Below are 15,711 nucleotides of genomic sequence, written 5' to 3' on the forward strand. Positions count from 1 at the left end.
ACACACACGGCATACTAATCTACCTACATCTCAGGGGGCTCCACTTTGCCACCTGTTTACAGGGCCAGTTTTGCAAACTCACACAGCTTCATGTGGCATGGCTGAGTTTGCTCTGGCACTGAGCTAAATATTATTAAGACTGTGTGTGTGTATGTGTGTGCGAGAGATGGAGAGCAAGGGGGTGGAAAGAGTGGGACAGGGAGGAGGAGTTTGTAAGGCAAGGCAGTTCCAAAGATCCAGAGAAGGGGGGGAAATACCCACAACTTTTGCCGAAGAAAGAGAGAGAGGAAGCAGAAAGGATCGTATGGGCTGGGAAGGAGGGTCCGATTGTTGGGGAACGGATTGCTGCTCTGCACCCCGGGGGAGCCCAAGAAGCGCCACAAGAATGCAGTTGACCAAGGTGTGTTACCTAACTCTCTCTCTCTTTCTCTTTCTCTGCACAGGCAAGCATGGAATTACAGGCTGCGTCATCTCATTAAAATTATTCAGCCAGAGACGCTGGCTGTTTTGTGGCATACGATGGCAAGGGGCGTGAATGTATGAGTGTCTTGATGTGTTTGTGTTTGACTTTCTGGCTAGAAGCATGGATGGAATGGATTCATCTCCAAAGTTTCATAGAGACTAGAAGCTGGGACACTTTTGTCTCTGTGCAATGCAGTCTATTCCGTTCCCTGCTTCTGCCTCCTTGCTTCTTGTATTCATTTACGCCTCTCTCTTTTTGCTGTTCCTGAATCAGGGTGTGTTAGTAAACAGTTCCTAAGAGAGCTTTAGCCAGAGTGACTGAGCCCTTACAATGGCTGTGATTGTGCTTCTGCTAGAAAAAAGCACTTAGCAGTTCCTGGCAGGGTGGGTGGAAGGGAAAAGGCGCACATCGGTGCTAGTGTCCATGTGCCGGCCGTTTTATGTGCATGTGCACTAGAGTCAGTTTTCATCCCACTCCCACATAGTTTTAACTTCCAGAGGCCCAACTTGAGCCTGAGGCTGAAATCCTCAAGAGTGTAAGTCTTGCTGGAATAAATGGGACTTATGCTCAAAGTAAACTTGCCTAGAATTACATTGTGTGTATACCCTGTGTATAAGACACTCCTTATTTTTAGGGACATGGGACGCGGGTGGCGCTGTGGGCTAAAGCCTCAACGCCTAGGGCTTGCCGATCGAAAGGTCGGCGGTTCGAATCCCCGCGGCGGGGTGCGCTCCCGCTGCTCGGTCCCAGCGCCTGCCCACCTAGCAGTTCGAAAGCACCCCCGGGTGCAAGTAGATAAATAGGTACCGCTTACCAGCGGGAAGGTAAACGGCGTTCCGTGTGCGGCTCTGGCTCGCCAGAGCAGCGATGTCACGCTGGCCACGTGACCCGGAAGTGTCCCCGGACAGCGCTGGCCCCCGGCCAATAGATGTGAGATGGGCGCACAAACCCCAAAGTCTGTCAAGACTGGCCCGTTCGGGCAGGGGTACCTTTACCTTTACCTTTATTTTTAGGGACACCAATTTAAGAAAATAGGGGGGAGATTGCCCAGTGTATAAGATGACCCACAGTTTTTCACATAATTTTAAAGTAAAAGCTAGTCTTATACACGGAAAGATATGGTATATATGATATGTATGCATGCAAATAAATAGTTAGAAAGGCATCCCCGGAGGCTAAGTGGGAGCTCTGTATTCTGCTCTTCTCAGAGTGGGTTGTTTGGACAACTGTTCTCAGTTGTGGACACCACACTTCAGAAAGTCCATTGCCTCCAGAGGTTGATGTTGATCACAGGGGCATGGAAACCTATGAGGTATGGTTGAAAGAGCTGGATATGTTTTAGTGTGGAAAAGAGCAGATTAAGGGGAGGTGTGATAACTGTCTTTGAATATCTGAAGGGCTGTCACATAGAAGATGAAGCAGGCTTGCTTTCAAGAACAGGGTGAAAGCAGCAGAGTTTGTGGAGCAGACTTGCCTCAGGAGGTGAGGGTGAGCTCTCCACAGCTGGAGGGGCTCAAGCAAAGCCTGGACAGCTGTCTGCCAGGGATGACACAGTTGAGCAGGGTCCCCTTCCAATTCTAACATGCTGTGGCAGCGCTTCACAAGGAAGAGGTCCGAGGAAAGAAGGACTGGTAAATGAGAACAAGCGGGTTGTATGAGAATCCCTCCCTACCCTGCCCCACAACCCACCCCCTCACCCCAGAATTACAGTATAGTGGTCCACTCACTGCATCTGACAGGAGAGGACAGCTCTCTTGCTTTGAGAGAACAGCTGAATCTGCCACTGTGTCCCAGGCGTGTGAAACGAGGTTTCTGGTCTAAAGACACTCTTTTTAAAGATCATTGCAGACACCTTTAGGAATGACAGGGGCTAAGCTTTCCTTAGCTGTGCACAGTCTTGACCCATTAAGAAGTAACTGTGCAGCAACTGCAGTTTCCCTTAAAAAAACAAAAAACTTTTTGCTGTTGCATGTGGTGATGGGGAGCATCTTGCAGCAGTTGGCAGCCAGTGGCTACTGTTCTGCTGCCCCACAGCATTAAAACTGGTAAGACCAAGGCAGTATCCCACACCATACATTTACAACACACTTAAAACGTATTTCCCTCCCTCCCTCAAAAAGAATCCTGGGAAGTGCCGATTAAGAGCGCTGGGAATTGTAGCTCTGAGGGGTAACTACAGTTCCCATGATTCTTATTGGTGGGAATGTGCTTTAGATGCACCACCGTGTGTAGGCAACTTCTGGTAAGATTAAAATACACTAAAAGCTGAGTGGAATACAAATGCCACAACCAATTCATTTAGAAAATTGCAGAGAAAGGGACCAAATTTCTCTGGCTTGATTCTTAATTTTTGGTCTTAAAAAAAAATAATGTTCCGCTATTTTGAACTTTGATGCAGAAATAGAGTAAATTATTTTAAGAGCTGGCATTCCTGTAACCCAGGGTGGTGAACACCAGCCTCAAGGGCCAAATCTGGCCTTAGGAGAAATATGTATGAAAATGTGTATGAATTTCCATCCAGACTTTTTTTTTTTAATTGCATGTATCTTTGTTACATTTCTAAACCTAGGATTAAAAAAACGAGAAATTGAGAGAAATAAAAATTGAGACACTGGCCATCCCTCCCTGACACTGTAAAGCTCATCAGACTCAATAGGACTTATTTTTTAGAAGACCCCTGGAAGAGATTGCACTATATTACAGAGCAAATGAAGAGCCTTCATGATGGGCAATAAACAGAGGGGAGGGCAGGCAGGAGCTTAGCAGTGATCTTCAAGGTGAGAATTTAAGGTTTTCAAGCACGCAAGAGTGTCTGCTCAGCTGTGAAATGTGGGAGGCTATGTAACTGGTAATAGGCTTACAGGCAGGCAGGCATCCCAGGAGTTTCCTTAAGGGTGGGTCACAAGGCCACTGAGATTGCTGAGCGCAAGCAGCCCAGTTGCAAGTCTAGCTTCTCTGACCCCTTTTTATTCAGGTCCAGCCCAAGGCCAGCCTGAGGAAGAGCAGCAAATCCCTCCCCCCTCTTTGTATAGTACATAAGGTGGATCAACTTATTTTATCACCTGAAGCAGAAAAATCTCACAAGCACCTTCTGTCTCTGGCGGTAGAACAAACCCAAGTGATTTAAAAAAAAAACCACTTACTGTCTTTCCATGACTTCACAAATCCACTACCCAGAGGCAACAGCCTTTCTTGGCCCCTGCTTCTGGGGCTGGAAGCAGTGCAGGGTGGATAGGAGCCAGTAAGGAGGTGCTGGGGGGGGGACTACTTACATATCATGTATTAAAAACACACCCACCCACCCAAGAATCCCAGGATCTGCAGTTTGCTAAGGGCATTAGGAATTGTAGCTCTGGGGGGGGGGTACACAGCAGTGCCCAGGATTATTTTGCCAGGGTGGGTGTGTTGTGTGCTTTAAACTGTATGCAGAGAGATATTTAAGGCATGTAACACCAAGATGTCTTACCTGTGTTTATAAAACAGTGAGCAGTTTATGCTGGAGATGTAAAATACTCAGTGCTGACTTCTTACATATTTTTGGACCAAATAAGGAAGCTTTGGATTGATGTTATTAAAGGAATTGAAACAAGTACGGGACATATATTACCAATGGACCCACTAGCAATTTTGTTTGATTATATTAAAGATATAGGACCAATGGTTGGTAGAGAGATGGCCCTTTACTTATTGACTGCAGCCTGTATAGCTATTCCTTATAACTGGAATAAATTTGATCCCCAACCCTGGATGACTGACTGGCTAAAGTTTGGCATATAGCTTCCATGGCTAAACTAACTAAAATGATTCAAGGTCAAAGTGGGTAGACAAAAGTATGACAATTTTCTTTAAAAATAGGCTGATGCAACAAGGTACAAGAAAACCTAAATCCACATGCTTTGATGGGAATATTGTGAGATTCTGATGTATGGATTTAGCAAGGTTTCTGGAATAGTAGGATGAGAGTCACCTAATTAACCCCGTCAGCAGAAGCCTCTCCCCACACTCATGAAATTGGCTCCAGAGGGTGGAGACAGAAGGAACAGCAGCATGCTTGTGCAGATGGAATATTTGTAATAGTGCCACATTGAATTCAACCCATGGTTAGCGTTTACCTTGTTTAAATGTACTCAATTTTTTTCAAAATTATTATTAAGTGTTTCTCCCCACCCACCTTTGCTTGCACACTGTTAAATACAAAAAATCTGCCCTCAAGAGATACAGAGGAAGAGCAATTCTGCTGTCAGGGCAGGCAAATAAATGGCTTGTCAGACCAGAGCCTCTCTTTCAGCATTTACATTTTCTTGCCTCCTTTCCTGAACTGGATGGGTGTTATTTTCTCTGCCATCCCTCCCCACCCATCTTGCTTGCTATAGAAGCCCCTCTCTCTCCCTTCCTTCCTTCCTTGCTGTTCCTCTGTGCTTGTTGGCTTAGTCCAATTCAGAGGACGTTCTTTGCATTTTTTGAGGTTAAAACTTCTAGTGGGGGGGATTTTTTTGGACAGAGCAAGGGCAGCAAGTTGGGTATGAGCACAGCTCAGAAAGATTGGCTCAAGTGGCGAAAAAACAAACCAACCCACAGGCGCCTAATCCATGTGAATGAGGAACAGAAGGAGCCTCTGGAGGGGCTGATTGGCAAGGGAAAGAGAGTTTTTGAGAAGATCGGTGTAGGGATCAGTCACTGTGGCTATTGAAGAGCATAATAGCATAAAGCAGCTTTCTCCCAGCGTGGTGTTGTTGGACTCCAACTCCCATCAGCCCCTGCCATAAGAATATAAAATGTGCCCTGGTGAATCCAGCCAATGGGCCATCTAGTCTAGCATCCTATTCTCACAGCGGCCAACCAGGTTCCTGTGGGAAACCCACAGGCAGACCTGAGCGCAAGAGTCCTCTCCCCTCAGACAGTTTCCAGTCCTGCTTCCAGCTGTGGAGGCAGAGCATGGTCCTTGTGGTTAGTAGCTGTTGATGGCTTTACCCTCCATGAGCCCATCTCATGGTTGGTGGCCTCCCATGTGAGCAAGTTCCATGGTTTAACTGTGCTGTGTGAAGAAGGACTCTTGCATTCTGGAGTTAGAGGAGGAGACTTTGACACAGAGAAGCATCCTAATGCCACATGGAACATCTTGTCTTGTCCTGACAATTCTGCGTCACTTTGTGGATTGCTTACATTGTAATATGATTCTCCCGAGTCGGCTGGACAGGGGCTACTACCATTTTATAGTTCCCAGAACTCCATCTGGGTAGTTAGCAAAGCAGTGGGATATGCGCGTGCATTTGGCATTTCCTCTCTTTAATCCTTTCTGTCACCCACACACCCAGACTTGCGTGCTCTGTTTGCTGCCTGCCTTGTGGGATTCTGACTTTTCATGCTAATAGGTTTTTGGTTACATAGCAGAGACGTGGTTACTCAGTTCTGGTATATGATGTCATTTATGACTTGCCTCCTGCTTTAATTAAAAAGACCTGGGGGAATAAATATATGACCTCATTATCAAGATGGGACATTTGAAGTTTTCAAAGAGTCTAGATGAGTAGCTGTTTTTATTTGTGCCATGATCTACTAATGGCCCCATAGGAATCAGGCATACCACTCTACGGAGCAGAAAGCCTAGGCACCTCCCTTCAGAAGAAGGGCCATAGCTCAGTGGCGGAGCACCTGTTCTACAGGCAGATAGTCCCAGGTTCAATCACCAGCACCTCCAGGTGGGACAGAGAAACAACCCTGCCTGAAACACTGGAGAGCTGCTGTCAGTCAGTGCAGACAACACTCAGATCAAAAGACCCATGAGATTGGGCAAATTCCTATGTTCCTGTGCAGTCATTGCTCTGCTGCGAACTGCACCTTGATTTCATTCAGACTTGGTTTTATCAACCAAAGGGCCCTTATGCAGCAGGGGTGGGGAGCCTTTGACTCTCCGCAGATGTTGGACTCCATCAGCACACCACACAACTGTCCTGTTTTAAGTGGGACATCCCAGAATTACAGAAGCAGCCCCGGCTTCTGATTGTATCCCGGGGTGTCCTGTTTTGGCTCCCATGCTCTGACACACGTTTTTGGTCTCACTCTCTCACCTTGTGCTTGCGTGCCACTCCCTTCCTCTTCCTACTTCTGTGCCAGCTTCCAGAAGTACAATGGTGGGGGGCGGGCAGTCATGGGGGGGGAGTGAGAGGGGATGGGGCCTCCATCAAGGTCATGTCCCAATTAGCCTCACCGGGATGTTGGAGGGTATGCACCAGCCCCAGCTGATGGGCTCTTACTGCTGGTCTGGAGCAGCCAAGGGGAGAAAAGGAGGAGGCTGGGCTACTTTAAAGGGTGTGGTGTACTGTAATTTCACTGTGTTGTGCCATCTTGGACACTTTGAAATTGTTTGATTAAGAGACTTTCAGAAGTCTTGAGACCTCCTTCTTATTGACTGCCTGAGCCCAAGCAATATAACATTTGCTGAAATACTCTTTATTTTGCTATGTATGCTATCTCTGCTGCTTCTCTGCAAGAAACTACCTTTATTTTGTAAGAGTTTTTTCCTAGAGACTAGCGGAACACCTCTGTCTAGACTCAGGGGAGTTCCGAGGCGGGGCCAGGGGGGCTGTCCAACCCGGGTGCCATTCCAAAGGAGGGGTGACAAATGATCGGCGGCACCTCCGGGGCACGCATCACTCACCGGGGTGCTTGCCATGCCCCCTGGGAAACGCACCATGCTCCCTGGGACGAGCGCCACTCTGGGTACCAGAGCAGGTCGCTCTGCCTCTGTCTAGACTGCTTGCTAACATGCTAAGCTGCATCAAGAACCCTTTTTCAAGAAAGTGAAGGGAGCCAAGCACCTTGAGTGGAGAAGGCAGGGGAGTCCCGGGCCTTAAAACAGTTCACAAAATGGTGCTTGCAAGATGCTAAAGCTGGAAATGAGAGGTCGTATTCCTGGAGGGACTGTGTGTGTGTGTGTGTGTGTGTGTGCGCGCACACACACACACCAAAAACAGTAAAAAGGGGAGAATAGTTTTTTGTTTTTGTTTTTTTAAAAAAAAAACCTTTACATCAAAGGCTGAGAACCATATGTTGTTGGACTCCAACTCTCATCAGCCTCAGCCAGCATAACCAGTGATCAAGGATGATGAGGTCTGTGTAGTCAAGCAACATCTGAAGGGCCATAAGTCTCCCATCCCTGTCAACCCAGAGGCTCTGTTTTTACAGAAAAACTGCACTGGCAGCCCTATTTAATTAAAAGGGTTGCTTGTGTGTCTGTGTGTGTGTGTGTGTATACATATACTGCAGGTGACTCTTTATTTGTATGCTAATTGATTATAAAGAATGCAAACCTGAAATCCTTCAGCTGTCATGTACTATGCTGGGCATTTGCAAGTGCAGCAATTGCATGTTGATTGCCCTTTTAAAAGACAAAGTCCAGCAACTGGAGGAACGTGTAGCTACGCTCCAAAGAATTAGAGAGCTGGAGCTCTTCTTGGAAGCAACAGAGCACACCGTCCCCACCAAGGAGGAGACAGGGGACTCCCCTGAGAAGGAGGCTTGTTCACCAACACAGGAGCCAGATATATGGAGAAACGTGACTCAAAGAAGTAGGAGGCCCAGGGTTCACTCTGATTGTTTAGAAATACACAATCGCTTTGAGGTCCTCTCCCCTAGCATGGAAGACGAAGAGCAGACTCCATTTGAGGATCTCTCCCTCATTACAGTCGATCAGGTATATGAAGACGAGCAGCAAAGTCAGTCCTCAGGGAATGTGCAGGTGACCTTGGAACGGACAGCTCACGGAAGAACCCCGACCAAACCCAAGAGGAGGCGTGTAGTGGTGATAGGGGATTCCCTACTGAGGGGAACAGAAGCAGTGATCTGTGGGCCTGACAAGATGTCTCGGGAAGTGTGCTGTCTCCCCGGGGCTAAGATCCAAGATGTAACTGAACGACTGCAAGGAATCATAAAACCCACTGACGAATACCCCTTCCTCTTGGTTCATGTGGGAACCAATGACACTGCAAGCAATAGCCTCCAGAAGATCAAAAGAGACTACGAGGCTCTCGGCAGGAAATTGAAGCAACTAAATGCACAAATTGTCATCTCGTCTGTCCTCCCAGTTGAACGACGCGGCCCAGGGAGAGAGGGGAAAATAGTGGAAGTGAACAGCTGGCTTCGCAAATGGTGTAAACAGGAACGGTTTGGATTCTTAGATCACGGACTGCAGTTTCTTGAAGATGGACTTCTGGCAAGTGATGGGCTGCACCTCACAACGGTTGGGAGAAATGTTTTTGCCAAAAATCTCAGAAACCTCATCAGGAGGGCTTTAAACTGACTAATGTGGGGGAGGGAGACAGTGCTCCTGAAGGTAGGAGTCTATCAATTAATGAAGATGATCATCCAAATGTCATAGACCAAATGGAGCAAACAGCACGCGGACCTAGTGGTGGGAGGAAAAAATCCTTAAATAAGAGACACGGGGGAATGATTAATGGACTTCAATGTCTCTACACTAATGCGCAAAGCATGGGAAATAAACAAGATGAGCTTGAGCTCTTGGTACAGCAAACTAAATATGACATAATAGGCATCACTGAAACCTGGTGGGATAAGTCCCACGATTGGAATGTAATAATGGGGGGATACAATCTATTTCAGAGAAACAGACCAGACAAGAAAGGAGGAGGAGTGGCGTTATATGTCAGGGATGTGTATACCTGTGAAGAGATCCAAGATTTAGAACCTCAAAGCCAAAGTGAGAGCATTTGGGTCAAAATTAAGGGAGAGAAGAATAACAGAGACCTCATTGTGGGAGTTTACTATAGATCCCCAAGCCAAACGGAGGACATAGATGATGCCTTCCTGGAACAGATGGCCAAGCATGCAAAAGGAAGGGAGATAGTAGTAATGGGGGACTTCAATTACCCGGATATTTGTTGGACGTCAAACTCAGCCAAGAGCATAAGGTCAAACAGATTCCTCACTGGCCTGGCAGACAACTTCATTGTCCAGAAAGTGGGAGAAGCAACAAGAGGAACAGCCATTTTAGATCTGGTCCTAACCAATGTTGATGACCTGGTTAGTGGGGTAGATGTGGAAGGATCATTAGGCGCGAGTGATCATGCTCTTCTGAAGTTTACTATACAGCGGAAAGGAGCAGCCAAGCATACTAGGACTCAATTTCTTGACTTTAAGAAAGCCGACTTCATAAAACTTAGGGAAGTGCTGGGTGAGATCCCATGGACAGCAATACTAAAAGGAAAGGGAGTTCATGATGGCTGGGAGTTTGTTAAGAGCGAGATAGTAAAAGCACAACGACAGGCAATACCAATGAGACGGAAACGTGGAAGGTGCCTAAAGAAGCCAGGGTGGCTATCTAAAGAACTTTTAACTGAATTAAGATTAAAAAAGGATGTGTACAAAAAATGGAAAAGGGGGGAAACCACCAAAGAGGAATTCAAACAAATAGCCAGCACGTGTAGACACAAAGTCAGAAAAGCTAAAGCACAGAATGAACTCAGGCTTGCTAGAGAGGTTAAAAGCAACAAAAAAGGCTTTTATGGGTATGTTCGTAGCAAAAGGAAGAACAAAGAAACAGTGGGGTCACTCAGAGGAGAAGATGGTGAAATGCAAACAGGGGACACAGAAAGGGCTGAACTCCTCAATGCCTTCTTTGCCTCAGTCTTCTCCGATAAAGAAAACAATGCCCGACCTGAAGAATTTGGAGCAAATGATTCAGCAAAGGAAACACAGCCCAGAATAACTAAGGAGATAGTACAAGAATATTTGGCTAGTTTAGATGTATTCAAGTCTCCAGGGCCAGATGAACTGCATCCAAGAGTATTAAAAGAACTGGCAGATGTGATCTCAGAACCACTGGCAGTCATCTTTGAGAATTCCTGGAGAACAGGCGAAGTCCCGGCAGACTGGAGGAGGGCAAATGTTGTCCCTATTTTCAAAAAGGGGAAAAGAGAGGACCCAAATAATTACCGCCCAGTCAGTCTGACATCAATACCAGGGAAGATTCTGGAACAGATCATTAAGCAAACAGTCTGTGAGCACCTAGAAAGGAATGCTGTGATCACCAATAGTCAGCATGGATTTCTGAAAAATAAGTCATGTCAGACTAACCTGATCTCGTTTTTTGACAGAATTACAAGCCTGGTAGATGAAGGGAACGCAGTGGATGTAGCCTACCTTGATTTCAGCAAGGCATTTGACAAGGTGCCCCATGATATTCTTGTAAAGAAGCTGGTAAAATGCGGTCTTGACTATGCTACCACTCAGTGGATTTGTAACTGGCTGACTGCCCGAACCCAAAGGGTGCTCATCAATGGTTCCTCTTCATCCTGGAGAAGAGTGACTAGTGGGGTGCCACAGGGTTCTGTCTTGGGCCCGGTCTTATTCAACATCTTTATCAACGACTTGGATGATGGACTCAAGGGCATCCTGATCAAATTTGCAGATGACACCAAACTGGGAGGGGTGGCTAACACCCCAGAGGACAGGATCACACTTCAAAACGACCTTGACAGATTAGAGAACTGGGCCAAAACAAACAAGATGAATTTTAACAGGGAGAAATGTAAAGTATTGCACTTGGGCAAAAAAAATGAGAGGCACAAATACAAGATGGGTGACACCTGGCTTGAGAGCAGTACATGTGAAAAGGATCTAGGAGTCTTGGTTGACCACAAACTTGACATGAGCCAACAGTGTGACGCGGCAGCTAAAAAAGCCAATGCAATTCTGGGCTGCATCAATAGGAGTATAGCATCTAGATCAAGGGAAGTAATAGTGCCACTGTATTCTGCTCTGGTCAGACCACACCTGGAGTACTGTGTCCAGTTCTGGGCACCACAATTCAAGAAGGACACTGACAAACTGGAACGTGTCCAGAGGAGGGCAACCAAAATGGTCAAAGGCCTGGAAACGATGCCTTATGAGGAACGGCTAAGGGAGCTGGGCATGTTTAGCCTGGAGAAGAGGAGGTTAAGGGGTGATATGATAGCCATGTTCAAATATATAAAAGGATGTCACATAGAGGAGGGAGAAAGGTTGTTTTCTGCTGCTCCAGAGAAGCGGACACGGAGCAATGGATCCAAACTACAAGAAAGAAGATTCCACCTAAACATTCGGAAGAACTTCCTGACAGTAAGAGCTGTTCGACAGTGGAATTTGCTGCCAAGGAGTGTGGTGGAGTCTCCTACTTTGGAGGTCTTTAAGCAGAGGCTTGACAACCATATGTCAGGAGTGCTCTGATGGTGTTTCCTGCTTGGCAGGGGGTTGGACTCGATGGCCCTTGTGGTCTCTTCCAACTCTATGATTCTATGATTCTATGATTCTATGAAGTGGGAGAATTGTGTGCACCCATCCAAAAGCAACTTTATCTTACACAAAGAATGGGGTTTTTTATATATATACCAGGTATCTAGTTGCCAAAGAAGCCTCCTTTGGGTAGAACTGGATACATTTTGTGTAAGATTTTTAGGAATATTTAATAGTGGACCTCAGTTCAGGATGGGTTTCCTTTTCCCCCCCCAAAATCATGAGATGTCATAAGGTTGTCATGTGAGTGACAGGTGGGCAGCACCCATAGCTCAAATTCGACCTGTGATGCCAATCCTGATAAGGATCTGTCCCATGGAGCCAAAAAGGTACCCGCCCCTGTCCTGGCTCTTGTGAGTTACTTCCGGGGCTGCTTACGCTCTTGTGTTGAATCCAGCTAAGTCATTGCGTAATGGAGCAACTTCTGCAAGTGCAGTGGAGCTTTGCCCTCCTCCTCCCCCTCGTGTTCTTATACAATTTAGGAACTTTCACCATTTTGGAACTAACCTAAATTTTGCTTGCCTGTGTCTTCTGAATGCTGTATGGAAAAGCACATGAAACCATTTTTAACCTACAAAACATGTAGTCTTTTTCTATGCTAAAGGAAGAGGAGAACTTTGGAAGAAACTCACAAGTGCATATTTTAAAGATTTAATAGCCTGCATTTCCATGCTTTACTTGGCTGCATGTTTTGTGATTTTAAATCTCTGCTGGGGTTCTCTCACCAAAGAGTACTTGCTCCAAACCTGGATCATCCATGGAATTCTCCTTTCTATATTTTAATTTTTCTTTACCAACCAACACTGAGGAGAGGAAGGGGCAGCTCCATTGAGCTCATGGAAGTTGTTCTGTACATGCAGTGATTTAATTAGATACAACCCCATGATTTTCTGAAAAATAATATTTTTAGGGTCACCGAATTCTACAATAAAATCTGGCCTCCTGTATACGTTATGCAAGTTAAGCAAAGCCACATGATCCACAGCAACTGTACCTGTTGACCTGAGGCAGTTGTTAACATAGTCTGTAATAAGAAGATTAGACAACTTCATAGTGGATAAGGTGATCTGTGATTACAAGTTGTGATGGCTCTATGACGCCTCCGAGAGCAGAGGCAGTGTGCCAGTGAATACCAGTTGCTGAGGAAAAACAGCGCGAGAGGGCTCCGTTGCTCTCGTGGCCCACCTGTGCGCAGCCCACCAGGGGAAATGCCGTATTTTTCGCTCCCTAAGACACACTTTTCCCCTCCTAAAAGGTAAGAGAAAATGTGTGTGCATCTTATGGAGCGAATGCAGAGGGGAGGCAGGCAGGAAAAGCCCCCAAGAGCCGCACACAAGCTCCGCTCTTGGGGGCTTTTCCCAAGGAGGGAGAAGGGACTGACTGGCCGCGTCAGTCCCTTCTTCCCTCCTTGTAGAAAAGCCTGCAGGAGCCGCGCGCTCCTTAAAGGGTGCTGCTTTAGCTGTGCACAGCTAAAGCAGCCAGGACAGCGAGCGGGATCCCACTGGCTTTGCTCTTTGGGGCTGGGGTGGGGGGGGGAATAATATATTTTTTTCTTGATTTCCCCCTCTAAAAACTAGGTGCGCCTTATGGAGCGAAAAATACGGTAAGGTGCCTGCTAGATGGACCCTTGGTCTGGTCATGGAAACTCAGTCTTTTGTGTTAATGAGAAACTCTGGAAAGGTAAATGCTGTTCTTAGCTGTATGATTTTAAAGCTGTACTATTAGGTCTAACATAGCCAAACTAAGGGGCTAATGGAGAGGGAAGCTGTGTGTGTGTGTGTGTGTGTGTGAGAGAGAGAGAGAGAGAGAGAGAGAGAGAGAGAGAGAGAGAGAGAGAGAGAGAAGAGCAATTTGATTCCAAGGGAGCCTCTCAGGACCTGGACTGCTGCACTCATTTTCCCAGTCTCATTTGTCTGAAGTAGAAAAGGAGAAATTGGAAATGGAATTCCTGAGGCCTTGTTTCTTATTGGAATTCAGTCGTGATGAGCAGCTCAAAAACCCTCCCAAACGCCAAACTGCTGCTGCAACCCCCTGCCTGAGACAATGGAAAAAACTGCAATCCGCACGGCTTGGACTGTAGCCCTTGACTGGGAGTGAGTGAACCAAGCGAAAGGTTTGCCTGTCCCTGCTGTGAGACGTCTCCGTCAGCCAAACTAGGAGTCATCCAGTCCTTGATTCCTCAGTTCAAGGAACCAGCCCCCCCCCCAAGCCTCTGGCCATGGATCTTGGCCTTTACCCAGGGAGGAGTTACGGAGCACGGACACATTTAAAACATGTGGCTCTCCCCAAAGTACCCTGGGAAATGTAGTTCATCCCTTACAGAGCTACTATCCTTGGCACCATAAACAAACGTCAGTTCCCAGGATTCAGGAGGGGAAGGGCAAAGTCATGCGCCTTAAATATGCCTTAAATGTACGGTGTGTGTACGGCAAAATGTACGGCAACACCTTCTCTGGAGGATTAAGATTCTTCTGAAGTTGTGCAGGGGCCCCTCTGAACACCGAGGGGCCCCAGCCCCTTCCAAGAAAGGTTGGGGGCCGGGCCCAGGGCCTCATCAGGGTCAGAGAGCAGAGCAGAAGAAAAGCAAATGAACATGAACATGTTGAAGGCTTGAATTCCCGAAGGCTAAGGGTCCTGTTCCTAGAGTCAGTGTGGTGTGGAGCACAGAGTGCTGGACTTAGGGCTAAACTAGGCATTTCTATGTATACCTGGACCTGGTAATGAAAGCACTTCTAGCTTTCCACCTCATTGCTTGTGGAAAATCTACCTGGTGGCCTGACTCTGCAACAGTCAATATGTTTCCTTCCTATCCCTGCTTCTCCTTATTTATTTATTTATTTATTTAATCTTTACATTTCTATCCCACCTTTCCTCCCAGGAGCTCCGGGTGGTGTATATAGTTATCTCCCCTCCCCATTTTATTCTCACAACAGCCCTTTGAGGTACTTTAAGCCAAGAGATGGTGACTGGTCTTTGTCCGGCCAGCCCAGGACATTTTGGCACCTGAGGCAAACCACAGCATGGTGGTCCCCTTCTCACTCGGGAAGAAACAGGGAGTGAAGACCCACACCAGGAACAAAAGAAAAACAAAGATCTGCTTCGGATCCTGCCTCCTGAGGTGGTCACTTTACCTTGCCTCATGGGATCAGTTCATGTTCTGGAATCTAGACATTGCTGAGGGTAGACACAAATTTACTGGGTGGTGTTTGGTTCAGCCTTTGGTCTGGGGAGACTGAGCTTTAGCAGGGTTAGCCTATAACATTTGGCTGCCTGAGGCGAAGGAAAAGATGGCTCCTCTCTCCATTCCACATACAGAAGTGGACCCTACTGGCAGCTGAATCTTACTTCAACAGTGGCAGTGGGGCACCACCTCTGATGCTCCCGAGGGCCAAGGGCTAGCTCTGAGAAGACAAGGCACACACCGCTCTGTTCGGCCCCTCAGCATATGCCACCTGAGGCATCTGTCTCATTCTGCTCAATGGCAGGGCCGGCCCTCAGCTTCAGATCCCTGCTTGGCATCGGTGGCCCTTGCCCAGATCTCACAGGCTGACAAACCATAGGTTATCCAGCAGAGAACATGCTGTGTGCCCACATGCTTCCTCCTCATCTCATCCTTCACACACCTGGCTGCAGCGCTTCTACCTGGCTTCTTAGGCCATAGTTGCCCGTGGCCCCATTCCCTGTCTTAAAGCCGTCTGCGGTTTTTCCAGTTTTATATCCAGAAGTTCAAAATGTGTGCCGTGTTAGTCTTTTTCTTAGCACCTCTGAGTTTCAGCAGCTATAGAAGGGCTTTTTGTAGATTGTATGTGTCTTGACAAGAGTTGGTGAGGCCTCTTTAATGGTTTGGTGCTTAAGGAAAGATGGTGTTGAGTCAAGGAAGGAGAGATATCGTTGAGGAATCACAACATAAGTAAATTCTTCACATTCTCATGAAAAATTGTAGAAATATAATTTCA

At 46.9% G+C, this 15,711-nt stretch overlaps 1 protein-coding gene across 1 annotated transcript in view; it reads left to right on the forward strand.

The window, feature by feature from the left end:
* The first annotated feature begins 248 nt into the window (after nt 1-248).
* The window catches only part of TNS2 (tensin 2), a 135,241-nt gene continuing 119,778 nt past the window's right edge, over nt 249-15,711 (forward strand). The window contains exon 1 of the mRNA XM_082207773.1: nt 249-400. Within this exon, the coding sequence (XP_082063899.1) occupies nt 305-400 (96 nt within the window). The 5' untranslated portion in view covers nt 249-304. The remainder of the gene's footprint in view (nt 401-15,711) is intronic.

Source organism: Podarcis vaucheri (genome assembly GCF_965113315.1).
Source record: "Podarcis vaucheri genome assembly, chromosome: 2".
Lineage (NCBI taxonomy): Eukaryota > Metazoa > Chordata > Lepidosauria > Squamata > Lacertidae > Podarcis > Podarcis vaucheri.